Source organism: Felis catus, chromosome C1 (genome assembly GCF_018350175.1).
Source record: "Felis catus isolate Fca126 chromosome C1, F.catus_Fca126_mat1.0, whole genome shotgun sequence".
In the NCBI taxonomy this organism is placed as follows: domain Eukaryota; kingdom Metazoa; phylum Chordata; class Mammalia; order Carnivora; family Felidae; genus Felis; species Felis catus.
In genome coordinates, this window is record NC_058375.1 from 422,470 (window position 1) to 446,534 (window position 24,065).

General features: G+C 65.5%; 3 protein-coding genes across 7 annotated transcripts; 1 reads left to right on the top strand and 2 right to left on the bottom strand.

Annotated features, from left to right (window-relative positions):
- Positions 1–524: 524 nt before the first annotated feature.
- On the top strand, positions 525–4,656 carry TAS1R3 (taste 1 receptor member 3). Of its 2 annotated transcripts, NM_001114547.1 has the most exon segments (6): positions 525–727; positions 832–1,132; positions 1,222–2,001; positions 2,121–2,324; positions 2,480–2,600; positions 2,747–3,735. In NM_001114547.1, coding segments are annotated over 6 exon segments (2,598 nt in total).
- Positions 4,618–16,246, bottom strand: DVL1 (dishevelled segment polarity protein 1). 3 transcript variants are annotated; one of them, XM_011284403.4, is made up of 16 exons: positions 15,961–16,246; positions 11,259–11,328; positions 10,995–11,116; positions 10,654–10,757; positions 10,272–10,410; positions 9,565–9,658; positions 9,415–9,484; positions 9,181–9,320; positions 9,023–9,099; positions 8,877–8,944; positions 8,560–8,712; positions 7,731–7,862; positions 7,480–7,647; positions 7,195–7,401; positions 6,486–6,525; positions 5,824–5,959 (listed from the first exon to the last, which is right to left on the bottom strand). In XM_011284403.4, exons 1-15 carry the CDS (start codon positions 16,128–16,130, stop codon positions 6,515–6,517), a joined length of 1,725 nt encoding a protein of 574 aa, XP_011282705.1. In that variant the 5' UTR covers positions 16,131–16,246; the 3' UTR covers positions 5,824–5,959; positions 6,486–6,514. The 3 variants fall into 3 exon arrangements, with proteins under 3 accessions (XP_011282704.1, XP_011282703.1, XP_011282705.1); XM_011284402.3 differs by lacking the exon at positions 6,486–6,525 and having other exon boundaries at positions 4,618–5,959; positions 8,635–8,712; XM_011284401.3 differs by lacking the exon at positions 6,486–6,525 and having other exon boundaries at positions 4,618–5,959.
- A 3,474-nt stretch (positions 16,247–19,720) lies between these two features.
- Positions 19,721–24,023, bottom strand: MXRA8 (matrix remodeling associated 8). 2 transcript variants are annotated; one of them, XM_023257926.2, is made up of 10 exons: positions 23,906–24,023; positions 22,725–22,748; positions 22,331–22,636; positions 22,134–22,235; positions 21,583–22,053; positions 21,241–21,399; positions 21,042–21,081; positions 20,873–20,949; positions 20,678–20,758; positions 19,721–20,529 (listed from the first exon to the last, which is right to left on the bottom strand). In XM_023257926.2, the coding sequence occupies exons 1-10, from the start codon at positions 23,952–23,954 to the stop codon at positions 20,504–20,506; spliced, it is 1,335 nt and encodes a 444-aa protein (XP_023113694.1). In that variant the 5' UTR covers positions 23,955–24,023; the 3' UTR covers positions 19,721–20,503. The 2 variants fall into 2 exon arrangements, with proteins under 2 accessions (XP_023113694.1, XP_044890855.1); XM_045034920.1 differs by lacking the exon at positions 20,678–20,758.
- Positions 24,024–24,065: the final 42 nt, after the last annotated feature.

A 24,065-nucleotide genomic window follows, 5' to 3' on the forward strand; every position in this document is an offset into this window, starting at 1 on the left:
CAGCCCAGACCTTCCAGTTGCACTGTTCCCACCTTGGGGCCCTCCCCACCCCAGCCACAGGGTGGAGACCAAGCTGGTCCCCTGAGGCTGCAGATGGAGTTCCCCACCCCTGGCTGCTAACAGCCCTCTCCAGGGCTGGAGACAGGTGTTTCTGTACCTACTCCTCGGGGCACTGGCACCTCCTACAGGCAGCTGGAGACCCCAGGACCCTCTCCCAGAGACATCCTGAGTGTTCTCCCTCCCTTCCAGGAATGGGGTGGGTGCAGAGTGGTTTGGGCACAGGCAGGTAACAAGATCATGGTCCGTGGTTGCTCAGCCAGGGAGCCTGGTTGTGACATCAGGATCAAAGAGTCCAGAGAGTTGCAAACCTACTGGGCGGGGAATCAAGGGTGTCTCCAGGGGCCCCCCGGGCTCAGCAGGTGCAGACAGGCGAGGACTTTGCTAAGCAAATTCCCTGCACACACCCTACCCCACTTCATCGTATCTGGGGCCCCCAGCCCGTTCTCTCATTTGCCATCCCTGCCATGCCCGGCCTCGCTCTCCTGGGCCTCACGGCTCTCCTGGGCCTCACGGCTCTCTTGGACCACGGGGAGGGCGCAACGTCCTGCTTGTCACAGCAGCTCAGGATGCAGGGGGACTATGTGCTGGGTGGGCTCTTCCCTCTGGGCTCTGCCGAGGGTACAGGTCTTGGCGACGGGCTGCAGCCCAATGCCACCGTGTGCACCAGGTAGGAATGCAGGGGGTGGGGAGCGAGGCTGGGAGTGGCTCGGGTCGGGGGTGCTCCTGAGTGGGGATGAGGTGTCGGCCACCCGCAGCCCTGTGTGGCCCCAGGTTCTCGTCTCTGGGCCTGCTCTGGGCGCTGGCCGTGAAGATGGCGGTGGAGGAGATCAACAACGGGTCGGCCCTGCTGCCCGGGCTGCACCTGGGCTATGACCTCTTTGACACGTGTTCAGAGCCCATGGTGGCCATGAAGCCCAGCCTCGTGTTCATGGCCAAAGCAGGCAGCTGCAGCATTGCCGCCTACTGCAATTACACACAGTACCAGCCCCGCGTGCTGGCCGTCATCGGGCCCCACTCGTCCGAGCTCGCCCTCGTCACCGGCAAGTTCTTCAGCTTCTTCCTTGTGCCTCAGGTGCGCCCCCCCCCTCCCGGTGCCACCCACCCCCACTGGCCCTGCCCACCGGGGCCCCCACATCAGGAGGTGCGTCCCGGCCACTGCAGGTCAGCTACGGCGCCAGCACCGACCGGCTGAGCAACCGGGAGATCTTCCCGTCCTTCTTCCGCACGGTGCCCAGCGACCAGGTGCAGGTGGCGGCCATGGTGGAGCTGCTGCAGGAGCTCGGCTGGAACTGGGTGGCGGCGGTGGGTAGTGACGACGAGTATGGCCGGCAGGGCCTGAGCCTCTTCTCCGGCCTGGCCAGCGCCAGGGGCATCTGCATCGCGCATGAGGGCCTGGTGCCACTGCCGCCAGGCAGCCTGCGGCTGGGCGCCCTACAGGGCCTGCTGCGCCAGGTGAACCAGAGCAGCGTGCAGGTGGTGGTGCTGTTCTCCTCCGCCCACGCGGCCCGCACCCTCTTCAGCTACAGCATCCGCTGCAAGCTCTCACCCAAGGTGTGGGTGGCCAGCGAGGCCTGGCTGACCTCAGACCTGGTCATGACGCTGCCCGGCATGCCTGGGGTGGGCACCGTGCTGGGCTTCCTGCAGCAGGGCGCCCCGATGCCGGAGTTCCCATCCTACGTGCGGACCCGCCTGGCCCTGGCCGCTGACCCTGCCTTCTGCGCCTCGCTGGACGCTGAACAGCCAGGCCTGGAGGAGCACGTGGTGGGGCCACGCTGCCCCCAATGTGACCACGTCACGCTAGAGAACCTATCTGCGGGGCTGCTGCACCACCAGACCTTCGCTGCCTACGCGGCTGTGTATGGCGTGGCCCAGGCCCTTCACAACACACTGCGCTGCAATGCCTCGGGCTGCCCCAGGCGGGAGCCTGTGCGGCCCTGGCAGGTAAGGCCGAGGAGCCCCCACCCTCCCGAGAGCGGGGAATTTCAGTGGGGAATCTGGGCTGGCGGCAGCTCCGGCCGGCCTGGCCCGGCCCCACCCACCTGCTCCAACGCACCCGTCAGCTCCTAGAGAACATGTACAACGTGAGCTTCCGTGCTCGCGGCCTGGCACTGCAGTTCGACGCCAGCGGGAACGTGAACGTGGATTACGACCTGAAACTGTGGGTGTGGCAGGACCCGACGCCCGAGCTGCGCACCGTAGGCACCTTCAAGGGCCGCCTGGAGCTCTGGCGCTCTCAGATGTGCTGGCACACGCCGGGGAAGCAGGTGAGCACTGGGTGGCCGGTCCCCAGCTGCACAGCAGCTTTCCCCTCAGCCGGGAGAGAGCTCCGGCCCTGCCTGGGGCGCAGTGGGGGACCGTCCACAGGTCCGGGCGGGTGCACCAAGCTGAGCACAGCCCGAGCCCCGAGGCCCTATGCCAGCAGCCCGTGTCCCAGTGCTCCCGGCAGTGCAAGGAGGGCCAGGTGCGCCGCGTGAAGGGCTTCCACTCTTGCTGTTACGACTGCGTGGACTGCAAGGCGGGCAGTTATCAGCGCAACCCAGGTGAGCACCTCCCTGAGGCTGAGCAGGGGCGGGGACCCACACGGTCTCACGTCCTGCCTCCAAGTCCAACTCTGAGGCCACGGCAGGTGGGAGTGTGGTGGCAGAGCCCGTCCCCCCAGTGCCCCCTCTCTCCTCCCACACCACAGATGACCTCCTCTGCACCCAGTGTGACCAGGACCAGTGGTCCCCAGACCGGAGCACACGCTGCTTCGCCCGCAAGCCCATGTTCCTGGCATGGGGGGAGCCAGCCGTGCTGCTACTGCTCGCGCTGCTGGCTCTGGCGCTGGGCCTGGCGCTGGCAGCCCTGGGGCTCTTCCTCTGGCACTCGGACAGCCCGCTGGTTCAGGCCTCAGGTGGGCCACGGGCCTGCTTTGGCCTGGCCTGCCTGGGCCTGGTCTGCCTCAGTGTCCTCCTGTTCCCTGGCCAGCCAGGCCCTGCCAGCTGCCTGGCCCAGCAGCCACTGTTCCACCTCCCACTCACTGGCTGCCTGAGCACGCTTTTCCTGCAAGCGGCCGAGATATTTGTGGGGTCGGAGCTGCCACCAAGCTGGGCTGAGAAGATGCGTGGCCGCCTGCGGGGGCCCTGGGCCTGGCTGGTGGTGCTGCTTGCTATGCTGGCAGAAGCCGCATTGTGTGCCTGGTACCTGGTAGCCTTCCCGCCAGAGGTGGTGACGGACTGGCGGGTACTGCCCACAGAGGCGCTGGTGCACTGCCACGTGCACTCCTGGATCAGCTTCGGCCTGGTGCATGCCACTAACGCCATGCTGGCCTTCCTCTGCTTCCTGGGCACTTTCCTGGTGCAGAGCCGGCCAGGCCGCTACAATGGTGCCCGCGGCCTCACCTTTGCCATGCTGGCCTACTTCATCACCTGGATCTCCTTTGTGCCCCTCTTTGCCAATGTGCACGTGGCCTACCAGCCTGCCGTGCAGATGGGCACCATCCTCCTCTGTGCCCTGGGTATCCTAGCCACCTTCCACCTGCCCAAGTGCTACCTGCTGCTGCAGCGGCCGGAGCTCAACACCCCTGAGTTCTTCCTGGAAGACAATGCCAGAGCACAGGGCAGCAGTTGGGGGCAGGGGAGGGGAGAATCGGGGCAAAAACAAGTGACACCTGATCCAGTGACCTCACCGCAGTGAGCCTACTAGACTTAGTTGAGATGCCCCCAAACTGAGTTCTTATGAAGCAACCCAGACAGTACCTCAACTGCCGAGACCACCCCCAGTTCTAGATCTTGACAGCAGGCTGACCGCTGACCTGGATGCCACAATGATCCTTGGGCCTGCAGCACTCAGGAAGGTCCTCAGCACCCACCTGGGGCCCCAGAGAGACTCTGCCCCTGTCCCAGCCAAGCCCTGGCCAGGGCCTACCCAGGTGATCCAGCCCTACTGTTCCAGAATAAAGCCAACAAAAGTTTCCTCGGGGCTCCTTAGCTCAGGCCAAGAGCTCAGGAAGGCCCCTAGCCAGACCACTTGAAGGCCAAGCTGGGCATCACTTGCCTGGCCAGGCCCAGCCTGGAGACCCCAGCCAGCACCCCCTCCAAGCATCACAGGGGTGGGAGGTTGGTGGGTGGTGGTCAGCTGTGCTGACTCCTCCGCAGAGGCACGTGACAGACCGTGGTTCCCAGAGTGGTGCAGGAATAGTGAGCAGGGCAGAAGCCCACTTAGTGGGGGAGGGAGACACCCAAACTCTTCCCCTCCCTGGCCCAACCCAAGCGGGTAAAATGGGGTCAGCCGCCACCAGCACCGTGGACAGAGCCCAGGCAGGGTGGTGGTGGGACTCAGCACCAAGGCCAGCACCCACGACGAAGACCCCTGGAGCCGGGAGGCAGCACCACGGACAGAAGACCAGCCACGGACTCTGCTGGCAGCCAGCACCGGGGACAGAGCCTTGTGGCGGACCCGGGAACCCAGAGCGCAGCACCTGGCCAGTCCTGGGTCAGCTCTTAGCCAGGCCCTGGGGAGGCTGGACAAGTCTTCTAAGGTACCCCGGCAGGAGAGAAGAGACAGTCCACACGTCAGTCCCATAAAATTAAATGCTTTTTAGTCTTTAAAATAGCATTTACACAGAAGCAGCTCTATTAACTATCTGGACGGACACTCTGACTTGATACAGTATCTACAGCGCAGATGTGTGCAGGCCAGAAACGCCAGGAAGGAAGCGGCGTGAGTGGGTGGGCAGTCACCTGAGGACAGCAAGGAAGGGTGGGCTGCCTACCCCCTCTCCCCCAGACCCTGCCCCTGCAGCAGCTGCGTGCATCTGTGCCCTCTGCCCCTCAGGGTCACATCCCCACCACTGCTAGCTCAAACACATGCCTCTCCTGTCTCTCCCTCACCAACCCTCCCACTTTCAGACACAACCTGTGTCCCTGCATTCAGTCTGAGTCCCGGGGGCAGGGGGGCAGCTGACCTGGCCACCACCTTCCCCAGGGCACACAGGCCAGACAATAAATAAATAAATTAGATCCCTATCCTGGGCATCCACAGAAGAGCCTGGGGGCTCTGATTCCACCTTTGAGGGGTCCGACCCAGCCCAGGAGAGAGTGGTGGGGCCTGTGTCCTGGGCAAACAGGGGGCCCAGGGCCAGCAGCTACTTCTCAGCTTAGTCTGAAGCCCTGTGCATGGCTCTGTGGGCAAGTGGGAGTCCCAGAGGCACTCCAAGGGCACCAGGAGGTGGAGGACCCTCACCAGGGTCTGCATGGACACAAGCCGCTCTGAACAGCAATGTGCAGGCCACCGAGTCCAGATTGTGGTGGTCTGGGCTGCCCTCCGCCCATCCCCCCAGCCTGCTCTCACTCTCTGTCCAGGCCTGGGCCCCAAGACATGGCCCCTTGTGTGCCCCAGAGCACAGGCTGGCTTGAGGCAGGACAGCCACCAGTAAGGCAAGCCCACACAAGCTCCAGGGGCAGTGCCCGTGCAGGAACGGCCACCAGCTCCCCCACCATGGGGCCCAGCTGAAGGCACTCTCTCCTCGGTCACATGATGTCAACAAAAAATTCACAGGGGTTTCCCATGGCCTTCTGGAAGGACTGGCGGCTGCCCGTCAGCTCTGGGGGAACAGCAGCCAGCTCCCGGACGGGCGGCCCCCCAGGCGGCCCCCCCACCGCCGAGTATGCCTTTGTCAGGGGGTACAGTGGGGGGAGCCCCGGGGCGGCGGCCGAGGCCTGACTGTGTGGGCTGCTGCCCCGGCTGAGCTGACTAGCCGGACGCTCCCTCCAGCCGCTGCCAGCGACCCCACTCGGTGCTGCATGGTCCGACTCGCTGCCACTGCCTCCGGCTCCAGCCGCCCGGCGCTCCTTCTCGCGGCCCAGTGCCCGCCGGCTGCTGCCGCCGGCGCTCCGGGTGGACCCACTGCTTTTGCTTCCTGGAGTCAAGGAGTGGAGGGAGGAACGAGATGGCGTGAGGCCGTGCCACTCCCAGGACAACCGGGCGTTGCCAGGGCAACCAGGGGCAGAGCCTGGTGGTCTCAAGCAGGGTGGGTGGGAGGGGGGCAGCCATGCAGACAGGAGGGCAGGGCCGACCCCACTCAGAGAAGCCAGAGCAGCTGCAGCAGCACAGGGCGGGGGGACGGGGCAGTGGGGGGGGGGGGGCGCAGGGCGAGCGGCGGCAGGCAGGGACACTCCGGGGCCAGCACAGTGCCTCCTCTCACCCCAATGCCTGACCTTGCAGCTGAGGACCTGAGGCACCAGTGAGGCCCTGTGTGCCTGGTGCTCCCATCGGCCATCCTGGGCCCCCCCCCCCACAAAGACCCGCCTTCCGTCCAGCCCCAAGGCCCTGGCCAGCTACTCAGCTCAGCCCCCGTCCTGGGCTCCCAGGAAGAGCGGGGAGCCTGAGAAGGCCAGCTGGCTGGGAACATGCCGAGAGGGACGCCGGGCAGGACCCTGGCTTACCGGCCCGGAGGGTCCACTCCGCTAGTCCTTCAGTCTAAGGCTTGCTCAGCACAAAGCAAGGGATAGCATGAGTCACACAGCAGGCCCAGCCCGGTCACCCTTCCCGCCCACAGGGGCATGCCGCCACCAGCTGGGCCTATCCAGGGTCCACAGGCACCCAACACAGCTTCCCCTTGGGCACCACTGCCCTCTGACTTGCTCTCCTCTCTCTCCCACCCCTTTCTGGGTCTACTGGGCTGGCTGCCTGGCCTCTCTCTCCTGGTCTCAGCGACACAGACAGCCTCAGGCCACTCCTCCAACAAGCCCCTCCTCAGCTCTCCACACATCCCAGAGTGGATGCGCAGTTGTCTGTGAAAGTGTCCCCTCTGGCTCCCTGCTGGGCTGCAGGCGCCGCGGCGAGGGTGGGGGAGGTCTGTCCTCCACTGTGTCCCAGGGCCCCTCCACCGCCCTTTTCCGCGTCATCTCCCGGCCTTTTGCTTCTGCCACACCTGGACCACCAGCCCCTCCCGCACACACACAACCACCGAAGTCTGCAGGGTTCGCCCCGTCCCCCTCAGCCACTCACCCCTTCCAGAAGGAGCACGCCCAGGGCCTCAACACAGAGCAGGCAGGAGCACACAGGGCAGGGGCGGGGGGGGGGGGGGCGGGCACACAGGGCAGAGCCAGGCGGCGGGGACAGCAGGGAGCCAGGCGCCCGGCAGGCTCTCACCTTCACTCTGCTGACTCCCAGCACTGCCGCTGCCGTAGCTGAAGCCAGGGTCCTGGTATGCGGGTGGGAAGCAGGGCGGGGGGCCCGGGTACTGGTAGGGGTAGCCCTGACCCAGGGGCCAGGGGGCGGCCGGATGGGGCAGCGGGGCCAGGGTGTCCTGATCCGAGGCCCCACTGGAACCACTGTTGAGGTTCAGGGCTGCGAGATCTGGCAGGAAGGGAGGGTGGCTGAGGGCGGGGTGGGCAGGCCCTCTGGGGACCCCCTGCCCCGCAGCCCCTCACTCACTGCTGCACAGGTCCCCGAAGACGTAGTAGCACTGCTCCGAGAAGGTGATCTTGTTCACCGTGTGCCGCAGGAAGCCACGCTTCAGCATGCTGCTGGCGTACTTGCGGGCCTCGCGCCGTTCCTTGAAGCCCTCCACGTGCGTGTACAGCCAGTCCACCACGTCCGCCCCTGGCCCGCGGCACGTGTCAGGGCACGGAGCCTGGGGGCGCTGACCCTGCCCACCCGGAGCCAGCCCAGCGGGGACCCCTCACCGATGACGGCATTGGCGATGGTGATCTTGAGCCACATGCGGTCTCGGATCTCCAGGCCCGAGTCCGGCAGCTTCATGACACGCACCACGGCACCCATGTCACTCTTCACCGTCAGCGGCGCCTCCTCCAGCTCTGCAAGGCAGAGCCCCCCCTTCAGCCCCGAGCAGCTGAGGGCAGGGGGGAGGGCTTGGGGTGGACCCTGGGCCCTGCTGCTGCACCCGTCTCAGAGACCTGGCTCCACGTAGGGTCTCTGGTCCCAGAGCCCAGATGGCAAGGCTGTCTCGTGACTGTGGGGCCCACGCCCACCACAGGATGGGCCCTCCCAGGGGCGGGGAGCAGGCGTGGGCCGGGGAGATTGAATCTCTTGTCTCCTGCCCCTGCAGATGCTTCATCGGGATCTTGGGCCCAAACCAAGGTGGAGCCACCCCCGCCCTGCAGGTCAGACCCCCAAGAAGAGAGATCAGGCCTCTCCCCACCACCACCCCCCTCCCGCCACTCCTCCGCTAGCTCAGGGCTGTTAGTCGTGTTAGCTGCAAGAAAGCAGGCAGGGGTCACACACATGGGGGACAGGCCACTCCCCCGGTCTCCGCCGAGGCAGAGCCCTGGGCAGGGACCACAGGGCTGTCCTGGTCCTCTGGGCACCTTTCCACCCACCACACAGGCAGCAAACCGGAAGGAGGGTGCGCACGAGGGCACACACGGGTCAGACACACGTGTCGGCAGTGTCCATCCGTACGTGTGCCCTGCGCCTGACTGTGCTGGGTGGGCACTTAGGACGGGTCCCCCACCCGGGTGCCTCAGGTCCCTGCTCTCCTGAGCTGCCACTTACGCGGAGCGCCGGGCACAGAGCTGGTTAGTGAGGAGGAGCTGGTGCGCGTGACGGCGCTGGAGCAGGGGCTCGTACCGTAGCGGGGCAGGGCTCCGGTCAGCGCCGCCGTGTGGGACAGCCAGGCGGCAGGGTCGATGGGCCGAACCGGGTCAGCTGGGTGGCCACCGTGTGGTAACGCGTGTGGTAACGGACAGATGGACAAACGGACGGGCGGATGGTAGGACACACAATGGAGCACGGGGGCACAGAGGAAAGGACCTTCAGGCTGGGCGAGCGCCCTCATCCCCCTCCCCTGTCAGCCCTGAGGGGTCACTTACCCCTCGGGATGGTGAAGTAGCTCCGGGGGGTTGGGTCCCAGCACTTGGCCACCGTGAGGCTGATGGGCCTGTGGGGTGGGGCAGGTCACACGGGGAACACCCCGTGCGGGCCCCCCAACACGCCACCTGCCCACCCCGCGCCTCACCCCGTCTGGGACACGATCTCCCGCAGCACCCGCACAGCGTCATCGTTGCTCATGCTCTCGAAATTGATGTCATTCACCTGGGGGGCAGGGAGGGGTTCAGCGCGGTGGGCTGGGGGTGCCGGCCTCTCGGCCCCCCAGCAGCTCCCGCAGCCCCGCACCTGCAACAGCATGTCCCCGGGCTCAATGCGGCCGTCGGCAGCCACGGCCCCGCCCTTCATGATGGAGCCGATATAGATGCCGCCGTCTCCCCGGTCGTTGCTCTGCCCCACGATACTGATGCCCAGGAAGTGGTGCCTCTCTGCAGGGGCGAGGGGTGAGCAAGTGTCTTCTGAGGGGGCCTGGCCCACCCAGGCGCCCCGCACCCCACTGGGGAGGCCCCACGGAGCCCTCACCCATGTTGAGCGTGACGGTGATGATGTTCAGGGACATAGTAGAGTCCGTGATGCTGCTAAAGGAAGAGGCCTGTGGAGGGGCACGAGTGAGGGGGTGCAGGTGGGGGCTTCCGAAGGGCAGACCCCACCCAGCGCCTGGCTGCCACCTACACGGTCCGTCTGCCGCAGGCGCTGCTTCCGCCGCCGGCGCTTGTGCTTCCGGATGAGCCGGGAGGAGGTGCTCTGCTCCGTGGAGCTGCTCAGTCTGGGGGGGCATGAAGGTCAGGGGCCAGGCCACAGGCTGCAGGGCTGAGGCAGGTGGGGAGAACAGGGCGCCCCCCAACACACACACGCAGGGAGTGGAGGTGATGGGCGTTGGGTCTTGTCCCCCCCGTCCCCTGGCCCCGACCAGGCCGACTGTGGGAGACACGGGGCTGAGGTACAGTTTGCTCAGGAGAAGGCTCAGCTTCTGGTTGTGCACACATGACACGTACACACCCCACACCTGCACGGAGCACTTCTCTCAGGACAAACGGAGACACAGACACTGAGCCAGCACATTCGTGCACGTACACCTGTAACACACCCACTCGACACACACACCCATTCACGTACACGTGCCCGTGCAATCAAGCACACATCCAGGGTCACACACACCCATGTACACATGCGCGCACACACACACACACACAACCTGTATACACCTGCACACCCATGTAGAATGTGGCCATGCACACACACACCCGTTCACACACATAGGCCCATGCCCATACGTGCGCACCCATTACACACCTACGCACACGTGCCCCCACACACCACGCCCACGTGTGCATACACCTATAGCACACCCGTGCACACCTGCATGCACACCCACGCACCGGCTTGTGTTGTCATCCTCGTCTGAGTCGATGAAACTACTGGACTCAAGCTCACTGCTCAGCACGGTGGACGCGCTGTCGGCGGGCAGCCCCAGCTCTCGCCGCCGGTCCCCCCTCGGGTGCCCATTGGTCCGGGCAGCTACGGGGAAAGCCAGTAGGGGAGCTGGCCGTGGGGTCCCGTGTTGCCTCGAGCACCAGCTGAACTAGGAGCTGGCCAGGTGACTGTGGGACTGCTGGGGGGCGGGATCACCGGGGTCCTGTGCAGACGGGCCTAGGACCTCCACCCGGGGTCCCCTACTGGTTGGGGGCAGTAACTGGGAGCAGGCAGGGACATGGGGTGCACCACAGGGGCCCAGGGGTGTCCGCCGTGTGGCCCTGTTACCCTCTTCGCGGTTCCGGCGTCGGGCTCTCTCCCGCCGGTGGCTGACCATGGACTCCGTGCCAGTGTCGTTGTCCATGCAATCACGGCTGCTCGCTACATTGGGGCTGTGCCCACAAGAGGGGGTGGGCCAGGGCAGGCTGTACCTTGGACGCCCTCCCAGCTCCTTGCCCCTTCTCCCACCCACCCACCTACCTAGATCGGGCCTCTCTGCCCGCCCCGCATCCGCTGACCAGTTTCTACTGCCCGTGGGTCCCTGGTCAGCTGCCCCTCCTCCCGAAAGGCCTGGCCGGCAGCAGGCCCCTCAGCACCACCAGTCTCAGCCCCCCGCCCACAGTCCTTACTGGAAAGAAGGGGGCCGGGAATCCCCAATGCCGCCCGTCCTCTCAAGAGGCGGGGGCAGGTCTGTATGGCCATCAGTGCTCTGAGACCCTGCGTCCGAGTGCGCGCCCTCAGCCAGGACCAGCTGTGGAGGAGAGCGATGGCTCAGGGACGCCCCCCCGCCTGCGGGCCCACCCCCCACCCCCACCCCCACCCCCGCCACGGGCTCACCCAAGCCCAGCCCCCACCGTAGCCTAGCAGCCTCTGCCAACATCCCACGGACTCACCCAGGAGACCACGCGGCCATTGAAGCAGGGCAGCTTGGCGTTATCATCAGAGATCTCCTCCTTTACCACCCTGTGGGCAGACACGGCCGTGAGGTCACCTGCACCAGGGCCTGCTCACACCAGCGCAGTCCGGAGGTAAGACCTCCCCACACTCTTGTCCAGGGTGCGTGCCGGCCCAGGGCGCACAGCCCCACGCCCAGATGTCAGTCTGTGGATGCTGCTGCCCAACACGTTCCCTTCCTGGGGACCCCTCCCAGGGCCCGGGTCAGAGAGAGGCCCAAACTCCCGACCCTCTACCAGCAGGGGGTCATCTCCTACAGCCCCCTATAATGCGAGCATTAATCTTGCTTTGTGTTGTGTGCCCCACGCAGTGTGGATCCGTGAGGGTGGGGCTCTGTCTGGCTTTCCCCCTCTACCTCCCCTCCCCCAACCCCAGCCCCAACCCAGAACAGGGCCTGTTCACAGCAGGCCTCCATACAGATGTGAGGACAGTCAGTCAGACCACACGGACACAGGCAGGTAGAGATGGGTGGCAGACAGGCCTGTACACGCACACGGAGGGCAGGCCACAGCCCTCCTGACCCATCTAACTGGCCAAGGAGACAGAAGCAGACCCCCCGACTCACTGCAACAGCCCAACCCAAGGACTGAAACACAGCCAGGCACAAGGCTTTGGGGCCCACCGTGGAGTCTCAGCCCCAGAGGCCAGCAAGCCCCAGCAGCCACGATGCCCCGCCATCAGCCCCCGGCCTATGTTTCAATGCCACACTTGCTCAGGGGGGGTTAGGGGTGGGGAAGGTACCCAGGCAGGACGCAGAGGACACTGGGAGGGAAGCATACAATGCTGTGGTCAGACACAGGTTTGCGAGGGGGGCGGGGAGTCAGGTCTCAGATTCAGAGGGCCAAGGAGAACAACAGCCCGCAAAGATCACAGGGGCAGCTGGGGAGGGGCGGTGGGGCAGAGCAGGCAGTGGTTACGGCCCAGATGCACCCCCAGGGATGAGGGCAGGCAGGGTCAGGCCTACAGCAGGAGGCACCCCTGCGCCCTAACCCCCTGGAGCCCAACCCTGCCCAACACAGAGAGATTTCCACACCCGGGACTTGGGCCCAGTGGAGAAACAGGAGCCAGAACAGGCAGGAAGCAGCCTTGTGACCTGCTGAGCCCGGACACCTGGACTCTGCTAGTCCTGGGCAGCAACAGGTGGCAGGAGGTCCCCACGGAGCTGGCACCGCACACTCCCCTCAGGGAGCAAGGCCCAAGTCCACCACCCACCACCCAGGCCTCAGAAGACAAAAGACACAAGGCCAGCCTGGGCGGGATGGGGCACCCTGCCAGGGTCAGCCACACACGCAACGATTAGGTGGACACCCCAGTGGGAGAAGGCCCCACGTCTGCCGCCCCAACTTACGATTGCACCACAGCCCTACGGAGTTGGGCTTCCGGGGGAGGCTGTGACCCAGCCCCGGACTCAGCAGAGGCCACGTAAGAGGGTGTCACCACAGCAAGACCTGAGGTGGCCTAGGGACACCTGGGGCTCTGCCAGCCGCAGCCAGCAGACAAAGCCCTGGAGCAAGCCCTCCTGGGAGCCCAGCAGGCGGAGAGCACGGTCTCTGAGTGAGGGCAGCGACAGAGACTTGGGAGGGACCTGATTCCTGTCTCACAGCCCAGGTGGCCCAGCCTTTCCTGCCATTCCCAAGCCCCCGCCCTTTCTGACTCACCCCCCCCCCCGCCCCAGCAGGCAGATGGGTGCCCCAGCCCCCACACCACAGGGCCTGCCTGGCTCCCCCAGGGGCAGACGCGCCAGAAGCACCCCAGGTCTCTACAGCTCACCTGGCCAGGGCTTAGAGATGACCAATCAGCCAGGGTTGTCCCCGACCCCTGTACAGACGCTCCACCCCCAGGGCCCAGAGTCCCTGCTTCCCTGGCCCCCCCAGCCTGTCCTCCAACCAGCACGACAGAGCATCCTGCCTTCCGCCTGAGGCCTGGGGCACTGGGGGATACCACAGTCCCCCACCCAGCTAGGCCAAGACAGCCAGGCTGGGGGAAGGGGCACCAGAGCCCCCAGGACAAGGGCGTGGGTGCTTTCCCCAGGATACACGATGCTGCCCACCACTGGCCAGCACGATCTCTGGGTGCTCCAGGGCAGAGACAAGGGTAGGAGAGGCCTCAGTGGAGCTGGGGGAAATGCCTCCAAGCAATTCTGGGGCTCCCTCCTGGGCCGGGCCTCACCAGGTGGAAGAGCAGGCCTCAGGAGGAGTCTCCACCGACCCTCAGGGGTGGCCATCCAGGGGCACCCCATTGGCATCACGCCCCCAACCTCAGAATTCCTGGCGAGATCCCGGTTAACCTCAAACTTGTGGCTGTCCAGCCCCGCCTGCCGCCCCCGCAGACTCGCCCTGGCAAGGAATCTTTGCAGAGCAGGGCCCTTGGAACCGGGCACAGACACAGGCCCAAGGGGACCCCCGGGGCCCTTGGAACCGGGAACCCCCAGGGCTCCCAGAGGCCACAGCATGCCACAGGCCAGCCCTTCCCAGTGGGCTAGCCACAAATGTGTCCCCAGAGGCACAGGGTCCCCTCAACCAGACCTCCCCACCATGGAGCGGGAGGCTGCAGAGCAAACTAGACACAACCGGGGAGACCTCCAAGAGTCCCCCTCCTGCACCCACGAGTCAGGGATCCTCAGCTCCCACCTTGCTTTCACCTGCCCCCCACCACCACCTCTTGATCCTAGAGCTCCCCCAAGCTCAGCTCTGCAGACTCCAGGGCCAGGGGGCCCCGGTCCTCTACACCCTGGACTCTCCCGACACCACTAAGGCACTGACCCCAGATGGACCAGCTGTGGAGGGCAGAGTGGGCATTCACCCAGGCAATCTGGGTCAGGCCCAGCCCCCACCCCCTGCCCCACAGCCCTCACATGGCCCACAGGCAGGTGGCTCCAGCGACCGGAGCTCCTGGCCCAGAGATGGAGAGGCCAGGGCCACCGCCAGGCAGACGAACGAAGTGCCAAGCCCAGCCAGGCCTGGAATCAGCAAGGCAGCCCTGGTGGCAAGGGCACTTCAACGTATGCCTCACCATCTAAAAGCTAGGCCCAGACCCCTCCCTGCACCATGGCTCACCAAAGCCAAAGCTTGGCACCTCTGGGCCAGCCCACCAGAGGCCCAGAGACCTTCCCCAGCTCCGCTGGGTCAGAATGGCTGTGACCCGCATGGGAAAAGTGGGACGTGGGCTCAGGACTCCCCACCCACCTGGCCAAAAATGGGAGTGGGACCCGGCCCAGGGCAGGTGGCCATGGCCACAGCTCAGACTCCCCTTTCCCTTACTAGGTGTCCAGCTGTGGCCAGGAACATGAGGCTCTGGGAACTCAGGCCCTGGCCCACAGTGGGAAGGAAGGTTGGGGCAGGAGGCTCACCAGGGTGTTCCTCACAGCCCCTGATTCCAGGCTACCCCTCGCATGGTAGGGCCGCTGCCCCAGCCCAGCCAGGACTGCTGAGAACACGCCCTCACTCTCTGCCTCTCGCCAGTGGTGGTGGTGCCCAAGAGAGTCTAGTTGTCCAAATGTACCTCAGGCCCCCTGAGAACTGCAGAATGGCCCCAGCGTGACCTGCCCTGGGGCTGTCCAGTATCCATGCAAACCAGAGAATCCAGGAAATGGCCTCAATGTCAAAGTCCCGAGACACAGTCGCACACAAGGACACAGGCTGCCTGAGGGCGGCCAGGCCCACCTGCTTAGCCCATGAGGCCTCTGAGTACCCCACCCCCCAGCACTGCTGAGCTGGGGACTCAGGTTACCCATGGCTGTGCTAGGTCAGGCCTCGGATAGAGCTTCAAGTGGACAGCCAGCCTCCTGCTCACAGTTCCAGAAGCCCAGCCCAGTGCAAGCGGGAAGTCCCCTCAGCCAAGACAACCACCACTAAGGCTGGACATGGGGACACTGACCCAGAGGCTGCCTGGAGTCAGCAGAAGGCCTAGGCTGCTCCCAGGAACCCAAGTACTATGTGGCTCAACAGGGATAGAGACCCAACAAACGGCAACACTCAGGCAGGGGCAGGTGGAGTGACAATCCAGGGTCCCCAGTGACCCTTGATCTCTGCTCTATCCTCAGGACCCTGGAGAAGGGGTCCAGAGAGAGGTTGCCTTGAGCCTCTGGAAACCTCTGCAGACCCCAACAGACATATCTGTGTCTGTGCCAGAGTACCTCATTTCCCCCATGCTAACTACAGAGGACCTACTGGGCAGCTGGGATACTGCCCCTCTCCTTCTCCCCCCCCCCACCACTCCTGTGACCCCGGGGCCCCATGAATCACAAGCCCTCCAGGCCAGCTCTAAGCACCTGCCTTCCACGGAAGGGGGGCAGTGGGATCCTGAGTCTGACAAGTGCCAAGGTAGGACGTCAGCTCACTCTGGGCCACGGACCTTGACCACCTGAAAGTCAAACACACTCAGGCACACAGGCCCAGGTCCAGAGTGGGGGCAGAAACGAGGACCCTCTCCCGCACACTGGCCAGCACTCTCAGGCTCCTGGACAGGCAGTCAGGGACAATCATTCGTTCCCAGCTCAGGCCACAGACAGATGGGACTCACGGCAACCCCAGGGAGCGGAGGCACTGCCCCAGTCACAGCCCCAAGATTCCCCAAGGCCCTGCCCCGGTGCGGACAGGTGCGGACACCCGTCCTGGCGCACAGGCCCCACGGCCCACTGACCCGAAGTCCTGGTCCATGGACTTGAAGAAGAATTTGTAAGCGTGCACGGGCCGGTTGCTGAGCACATTCTTGAAGTCGGCCAGAGTGACGCGCTCAGGCGCCACGGGCAGCTTGACCAGGTACGGCGTCTCCTCCTCATCCATGTGATAGATGATCTTGGTCTCCGCCATGGCGCGGCGGCGGCGGCGCGGGGCCCGCGCGGCGCTCCCGGCCCGGCCCGGGGCTCGGACGCCGCCGCCTCGCCGCTGCCGGCCTGCGCCCCGCCTGCCCGCCCGCCCGCTCCGGGCCCGGCCGCTACCAGGCCCCCGGCGCCCCGCCCGGCCGCCCCAGCCCCACCCGCCCCACCGGCCCCGGCTCTCCTCGCGCCCCGGCTGCTGCCCCGCGGCCCGCGGCCGCCCATCCGCCCCGGCCCGGGGACGCAGGCAGGGAGGGCGTGCGAGGCCCGGCCGCGTCCGTGCGCCCCGCCGCCGCCGCCGCCGCCCCCTCGGGCCGCGCAGTTAAAGGGACCGCCGGCCCCGGGCTGAGCGCGCCCGCCGGGGGGCGCCCGAGAGCGGGCGGGGCCTGACGTCACCCGGCCGCCCGCGGCGCGGGGCGGGGCAGGGCTGCGCACGCGCGGAAGGGCGGGAGGGCGGAGCGCACGCGCGAGGGCAGTGGCGGGGCGGAGGTGGTGGCGCCGGCGCGCCGCCCTCGCGGCTGTCGTGGGCCACGGGTCCCTGGCCCGGCACGAGGGGACGTTTCCACAATGTGCTCGGGTCTCACCCCACGCTGGGCCTAGGGTCTCGGTCCGTGGGCGGACAGGGGGGCGTCCCCCAGAGGGAGGCGGCTGGGGACCCTCGACGTGCAACCCAGCTGTCAGAAAGGAGACCCCGCCCCAGGCAACGCCAAGCCCCTGGCCAGGGCTCCCTGGGTCCACTGCGGAACACAGAAGTGTGGCTGGGCCGGGGTTCGGGTCCTCCGCCCCCTCGCGAGGTCTCCCAGGGTCCTCAGGTGCTCAAAATCATATCGGCGGGCACCACGGGAAGCTGGGGATACTTCGGGCCGGGCCGTGAGCCGAAGACAGCCCGGTCTCTGCGCCCCCGCGCCCACTCCGGGCTCTCGCGCCCTCTGCCGGGTCCCACGGAGGCCCTGAGAAACACGGGCCAAGTGCATGCAGGTGCTGGCGTGAAGGCGGGAGTGCTCGCGTGAACACGTGTATGTGCTGCTGACGGCAACAGCGGAGGTCAGCGTGGGCAGCGGTGCACTCGCGCGTGTGCATAGAGGTACCCAGGCAAGGTGCTTCTGGTAGCAGGTGAAGAGATCCCCCGACCCCCACCCCTGCATCTGCGGATCCAACCAGCCTGGGGTCCTCTGTGAACCACGGGAGACCCAGAGCAGTGCCTCTCGGGTTGTGGAGGGTACAACCACACGCTGCTCCAACTGGAGGTAAAGGATCTCCCGCCCGCCCCCCCCCCCCCCCCCCCCCCCCCGCCCCGCGTCCGTCCCAGGAGGACAACTTGAGGCCACTAGAGGGAGTCCCACATTGGCCAGAGTGAGGAACAGGATAGTCCCCAGGACAGGACCCAAGAGTGATGTTGAGGGGGATGCCCCTCCTGGTGTGTCCCCAGCACTTCCCCCGAAGCTGGCTGGAGCTTGGGTTCTGCCATCTGCCTAGTCATGGCTGTCCTTGGAGGGTAGATCAGCACAGGAGAAAGCCCATCAGTCCACCACTGACTGGCGGGGCCAGACTGAAGAAGGTAAGTCCCTGAGCCCAGGCTGGGGACCACCCCTGGGTCAGCCTGGGCCAAGGGTGCTGACCTCCATTCTCCTGCGCTCTGACAGGGAGAGCAGGCAGGGATCTCTGAGGTTGACCTCCACTTAACAAAGCCTGTGCTTTCTCCCCTCGGGGCTCCGTTTCCCCAGAGGTAATCTGAGGATACTGGGCAGTATGGCCTTGGATGAAGGGTCTGCCATGGCCCTCTGCTGGGTGTCTAGGGAAGGAGGAAGATAGTCCCCACCCGAGAGCTCACTAGTGGCCCAGCATCTCGCGGGCCAGATATAAATGACTGCCGGTCACGTACATGCAGGGGGTCTGATGCCCCATCCGCGCTTTGGCCCCCCCAAGCCTTTCTTTCTCACCAGACTGCCCAAGTCATAGGACACTGGTAGCTGGAGGCTAGAGACAATACCAGAGTGGATTCTGATGTGGTTAGGCTGGCACACAGCAAGGAGGGGTGAGTCTGTGGTCAGAGCAGTGCAGCTACTGTGGGGCTAGGGGTCACTAGGCTGAGAGGGAGGCCCATTATCAAGCAAGCCACAGCCCCTTGGCCCAGCCTCGCTCCCTGCCTTTGCCACTGTGGGACCCTTGCAGGTGTGTGGTGAGAAAACAGCCATTCTAAGGTGCTGTCCAGGCATTTACAGCAAGACAAGCCTGCTCACACTGAGTCCCGACACTGAGCTAAGAACCCGAGCTTAGGGTGTCCACCACAAACGCCTGCCTCGTGTTTCCCTAGGTACCTTTTTTTTTTTTTTAATTTTTTTTTTTTACATTTTATTTATTTTTGAGAGAGAGAGAGAGAGAGAGAGACAGAGACAGAGACAGAGCACAAGAGGGGGAGGGGCCGAGAGAGAGGGAGGCACAGAATCCGAAGCAGGCTCCAGGCTCCGAGCTGCCAGCACAGAGCCCGATGCGGGGCTTGAACCCACGAACAGTGAGATCATGACCTGAGCCGAAGTCAGTTGCTTAACTGACTGAGCCACCCAGGCGCCCCCCCTAGGTACCTTTTAAACTGGCCATTCAGAATTGAGCCTACAAAAAATTAGCGACCCCTGCCCCAGCCACGTTGTAAGTAACGGGCATATAGCACCCTGCAGTCTCTCTTCTGCTCTCTCCTGATCTGGGATAGAGAACTGCCCTCCCCCTGCTCACTGCACCCCTGTTCTAGGATCTGTAAGTAACAAATCTCTTGACTTCCTTTGTGTGAGTGTACTGAAACTGTGCCTTCCCCAAAGCAGCCCTGGGGTTTTCACGTCCCCAGAGTGGGAGCTCAGATGCCAAGTTACCTGCGGACTCCGTGTGGGTGGCTTGTGCACCCTAACGTAGACAGTCATAAACTGCACATTTTTATTTAAGAGAGAGCGCGTGCGCAAGTGAGTGAGAGAGAGAGAATCCCACGAGGGGCAGAGAGAAGCGGGGCTCGTGCTCACCCAAGGTGGGGCCCAAACTCACAAACCATGAGATCATGACCTGAGCCAAAGTCAGATGCTTAACCTACTGAGCCACCCAGGCGCCCTCAGCTGCATGTTACTGACACACGACCTCCGGTTTCCAGCCCTTGCTGCCCTGGGAGGGTTTTAGAGGAGGGGGGCACGTTTGGAGAAACACAGTCCTCTTCCTCCTGCAGCCCCCTCCCCTCCCCCTCACAAGTGTCCTACCTTTGGTGCCCACTCCTGCTTCCCCCCTCTTTACCCTCACACATCGAATCCCATTTTGGCGTCTGCTTTCTCAGAGGGCTGTCCCCTGAGCGCATCCTGGCTCTCCTCCTCCGTGTCCAAATAAACCCTCAGAAAAGAACTGAAATTCCTTCACGACCGACCAGGAATAGTGCCATAGGATTGACCTTGATGTGGCTCTTCCCGGGGTACCTGGACTCAGACCTTCCACTCAAAGAAATGGGCAGTGACAGCAGGGCTTCAGATGAAGGAAAGCATTTTGAGGTTCCCAAAGCCCAGACTCTGCCCCCGGGACATAAAGCAGGAGCCACAGAGGCATGCATACCCGGGCTGAGTCTAAAAATCATGTGGTCTTTATTGTGATGATGGCAGTTTCCTAGGAGGAGCAAACGTGGGGTGTTGGGAGTGGCAACACAAGCCACTCTAGAACCATCTTTACTCTTCCCCTGTCCTCAGCCAAAACAGGCCGAAGGAGGTCCCAGCCCCAGACTTCAGCCCAGGGAGGGGCTATGGGAGTGGGGTCAGGGTCAAAAGTCACACGGAGCCCAGTGACTGTCAAGGCAATTTGGGCGGAAGGCAGAGAAGGGGCCCCTGCGCAGCCCCAAGTACCCCAACACAGAGCAGAGGGGAATTAGCCTGGGGCCTGGAGTGTGCAATCCTCAGATCCCAGCCTTAGGGTCCCCCTAGAAAGGGGTGAAGGAGGGGTGGGGGTGCTAGTCCTGAGGCTGATCTGAGCACCGAGCCCCAGCCCACAGCGCCAGAGGCCAGGAGAGCCCAAAGGGTTGGTGAACATCAGTGGGGTCTGGGCTGTGCCTGGAGGCGGGGGGGGGGGGGGGGGGGGGCAGGACCACCAGTGGGTGTGGGAGCCAATAGGCACCTGAGGGCTGCTGCATGGAGCAGAGTCCCAGAGAGCCCCCTGCTGCTTGTGGGGATTAGGACAGCTCCTGGGAGAGGAGTCCGGAGGCAGCCTTGCTCTGTGCCAGTCGAGGCCAAGTTCCAGAACAGCGGGACCAGCCGCTGAAGGGTGTAGGGTGAGCTGCATGAGGGTCAGGAGGTCATCCTCCAAGACAGGAGTCGGCAGGGCTGCTGGCCCAGCCAGGAGCCCAGGGTCACCTTATTTGCAGTACTCCTTCCTGAACTCTGGAAGCCAAGGGGGACAGGTGGGGTAAACACAAGGCAGACATCCAGCAGGACCGCCCAGGGACTCCTGCCCCCCCCCCCGGGGGGGGGTGTTGGCTAGTGAGCGTGGGTGAGGTGAGGTACCAGCCCCGCCCTCCTAGCCACTCACCTTTGTCCAAGTCAATGTACTTGGCGGGCAGTGGGCTGTGGGCCAGCTCAGCCCTCTCCTTCAGGATGTTGTTTTTGTAATCTGGTGTAGGCAAAGAGCAGGCTGAGCCTCCTCGCCCCGCCCCCCGCGGGGCTGTGCTTCCCCTAGCCCAGGCCTGGAGCCACAGTCGGTCTTGGTTCTGGGCCCCCCCCTCACCTAGTTGGATATCCTCACTCCTGTAAAGAGCCTGGTCTCCTGTGGCCACAGCAAACTCTGCCATGTTCACATCCTTCCTGGAGGTGCGAGGGTGGTGGGTGGTTAGAGCAGGCGGTGGGGTGGAGGGGGGGGGTTCTGGTCCCCAGGAGAGCCTGGAGGCGACACTCACCCCTTTGGCTTCCCTGACTTCTTGTCCGAGTATTCGTAGCCTAGGGAGGGAGACTCGAGTTGGGTGCCGTCTCGCCCCCTCCCCAGCTCCCTAGGCCCTGAGGGGCGTTCCCATCCCCGCCGCACCCCACATCCCGCTTCTGGTCGGGAAAGGCTTGCTGGCTCTGGCCTCACCCCTGCGCGGGAGAGCCCCAGCTCACCTCCGCGGCGGCGCTGGCGGGTGGCCAGGATGACGGCGATGAACAGCAGAATGAAGAGGAGCAGCGTGGCCAGCACGTAGCCCAGCTGCTGGAAGAAGTGGGCCCGGCCCTCGGGGACGATGACGTTGATGACGCTGCGGCCGCGCACCAGCGTGGGATCTGCACGGGGTCGTACGGGGAAGGCGTCAGGGAGCGCGCGGCATGACCCGCCGAGCGTGCACCGGGTCCGGGTCCCGGGAAGGGACAGCCGGCCGCGGCCCGCGGTGGGGCGGGGGGGAGGGGGGGCTCCCCTCGCCAGACACCCAGGGCCCGGGGTTGGGGCGGGGAGGGGCCACGCGGCACCTGGGCCAGGGGCACCGCTGTGGCTGGAACCGTTGCCCGGCGAGTCCCGCGGGGGCGGCTCAGCGACCGGCTCGGTGACCGTCAGGTGGAAGATGCGGCGCTCGTGCAGGCCGCAGTAGTGGTGGTGCAGGTGGCAGGAGTAGGTGCCCTCGTCGGCGGGCTCCAGCGGCTCGATGCGCAGCGAGAAGTCGCCCCGCGCGAAGGCGTCCGCCCCCACCGCCACGCGGTCGCGCAGGAAGGGCGGCGCGTAGGCGCGGCGCTCACCCGAGGCGTACAGGTCCAGCAGGCGGTCGGCGCGGTCGTGCGGCACCCCGGGCGGCTGCCGGTCCCAGTGCACCACCTGCTGCGCCTCCTCCAGGTGCCGGTCGGTCCACACGTGCGCCCGGTTCACGCAGGTCAGCAGCGCGGGCGCGCCGCGCTCCACCACCAGCACCTCCTTCTCGCCGTCCCAGTGCGCGCCGGCCGCCCGGGCTGGGGATGCAGGTGCGGGTCAGCGCGCGCGGGCGGGGAGGGGGCCGGCGGGGGGCGCGGGCGGGGGCGGGCGCACTCACGGTTGTCCGTGACCTGGAGGCGTATGGCCAGGGTCTCGTACAGGTGGCAGTAATGGTGGTGCAGGTTGCAGGTGTACAGCCCCTCGTCGGCCTCCTCCACCGCTGCGGACCCGAGAGAAAATCCAGCGGTGGGGTGCGCGGCCGGCCCGCGCCCCCGCGGCCCCTGCGGCCCCCGCCGCGCGCCCCAGGCTCCTTACCGCGGATGAGCAGCGAGAAATTGCCGTCGTGGAAGGCGGAGAGCGGCAGCAGGAGGCGGCCGCGGTCGCGCGGCTCGTACACGCGCTGCTCGCCCGCGGAGTACATGTCTACGAGCCGGCGGGCGGGGCCGCCGCCCGGGCCGCCGCTCAGGTCCCAGTGGACCACGCGCTGGCGGTCGTGCAGCCGGTCCTGGGTCCACACCATTCTCGGGCTCTGGCAGCGCAGCACCGCCAGGGCGCCGGCCGCCCAGCTCACGGTGGACTCGGACACCACGGAGCTGGCGGCTGGCGCGGGCCCTGAGGGCACTGGTGGGGAGGAGGAGTCAGGGGGAGGGAAGGACCCGAGGGGATGGTATAGGGTGGGTCTGGCACGAGGGAGGGGGCGGTCACTAACCTGAGGACAGAAGCACAGCAGAGCCTAGAAGAAGAGGAGAGTCACACTGGGGGAGGGGGAGCGCAACCTGAACCTTTACACCCCCCCGTCATCCACCCGGCCCAGGGCCATCACACTTGGATCCCTGCGTCCCTCTATAGTCCCTGCCAGGTGGGTGTTAATGAACACCTGCCTCACAGGTGGGGATAAAGTCAGGAGAGCCAGGCCAAGTGGGCGGAGGGGGGTCTCCTTTAGCCCCGCATGACAGAGGCACCCCTCCCACGGCCCCCCCACCTAGTCCTCGCCGCCACCTCCCTGGGCTGCGGCACAGCACTTGCCCTTCTGGGGCTGGACGGTGGGGCCGGCTCTGGAGTGTGTGTGCGTGTGACCAACAGCCCCCCACAGGAATGGTGGCCACTGTCACCATCACTGCAGCAAGGCCCCCAGAGCACCAAAGCCTGATACCCAAGCTGGTTTGGGGGTGGGGGGGAGAGGGGGCTCCTGCACGTTCATATCCCACGTGGTAGGTGCACCTGCCGAGGGCCATGCCACGCGAGCCCTCGAGGGTTCTCAGACAGCTGGGAGCCCTGCCCCGCACCCAGTTCTCAGGGTCGGAGCCCCCTCAGCCTTTCCGAAGGGCAGAGGTCCAAAGCACGAGCGGCTGGACCGTCCGCACCCCACCAGCAAGTTCCTGCTCCAGAGATGGGCTGAGCGCCCGGGACCAGGAGGAATGTGCCGGGTCAGCAGGCCAGCCCAGGAGGCGGGCTCAGGGGGCCTGGGAGCCAGGGGGGGGTCTGGAACAGACCCTGTGAGCCGCACCACTCCCAGGCCCCCTAAATCCCCAACCTACTCCTTTTCTGGCCACTGGGAGAAGTGCAGACCTGAGGAGCTTCCTGGAAGAGTGGGGTGCAGGAGGGACCCCAGCGAGAGGCGCCCACCACCTCAGCCTCTGGCTCCCCAATCCGTGTGAGGGAAAGTTCTGGTGGAGATCCAACATAAATCCTCACACCCTCCTGGGTCCTGGGGGGCCCTTATCCTGGCGAGCTACTCCCTCGAGGCCCCCCAGACCAGCCCCTTCCCGGCAGGGTGGGAGTGTCCCACCCCTCTGCGCTCAAGCTCAGACCGGAGGCTTTGCCCAGAATGGAAACTCCCGAAGACCCGCCTGTGCTCCCACTCCGGACCCTCACCCACCCCGCACTCACTCTGCAGAAGCAACAGTTCCCAGAGCAGGACTTGAGACCGCAGCTCCATGGCGCCCGCCTGGCCCGCCTGCCTGGCTTTGTCTCACTTCTGCTCCAACTCTCCAGAAAAACAGCCCGGCCCCCTCCCCCTCCTTAGCACCCGCCATGACATCACGGAGCC

Bases quoted from the DNA above. Each gene is read 5' to 3' on its own strand.
- TAS1R3 (XM_023257807.2), top strand. From the start codon at position 794: ATGAGGTGTCGGCCACCCGCAGCCCTGTGTGGCCCCAGGTTCTCGTCT. The intron at 2,002-2,120 runs GTAAGGCCGAGG...CGCACCCGTCAG, and splicing joins AGCCTGTGCGGCCCTGGCAG to CTCCTAGAGAACATGTACAA. The intron at 2,325-2,482 runs GTGAGCACTGGG...CTATGCCAGCAG, and splicing joins GGCACACGCCGGGGAAGCAG to CCCGTGTCCCAGTGCTCCCG.
- DVL1 (XM_011284401.3), bottom strand. From the start codon at position 16,130: ATGGCGGAGACCAAGATCATCTATCACATGGATGAGGAGGAGACGCCG. The intron at 11,117-11,258 runs GTGAGTCCGTGG...TCTCCTCCACAG, and splicing joins ATGGCCGCGTGGTCTCCTGG to CTGGTCCTGGCTGAGGGCGC. The intron at 9,321-9,414 runs GTGAGGGCTCCG...TCGCCCCTGCAG, and splicing joins CACCGTCACGCTCAACATGG to AGAGGCACCACTTCCTGGGC.
- MXRA8 (XM_023257926.2), bottom strand. From the start codon at position 23,954: ATGGAGCTGCGGTCTCAAGTCCTGCTCTGGGAACTGTTGCTTCTGCAG. The intron at 22,054-22,133 runs GTGAGTGCGCCC...CTGCATCCCCAG, and splicing joins CCTCCAGGTCACGGACAACC to CCCGGGCGGCCGGCGCGCAC. The intron at 20,759-20,872 runs GTGAGGGGGGGG...TGCCTACACCAG, and splicing joins GAGTGAGGATATCCAACTAG to ATTACAAAAACAACATCCTG.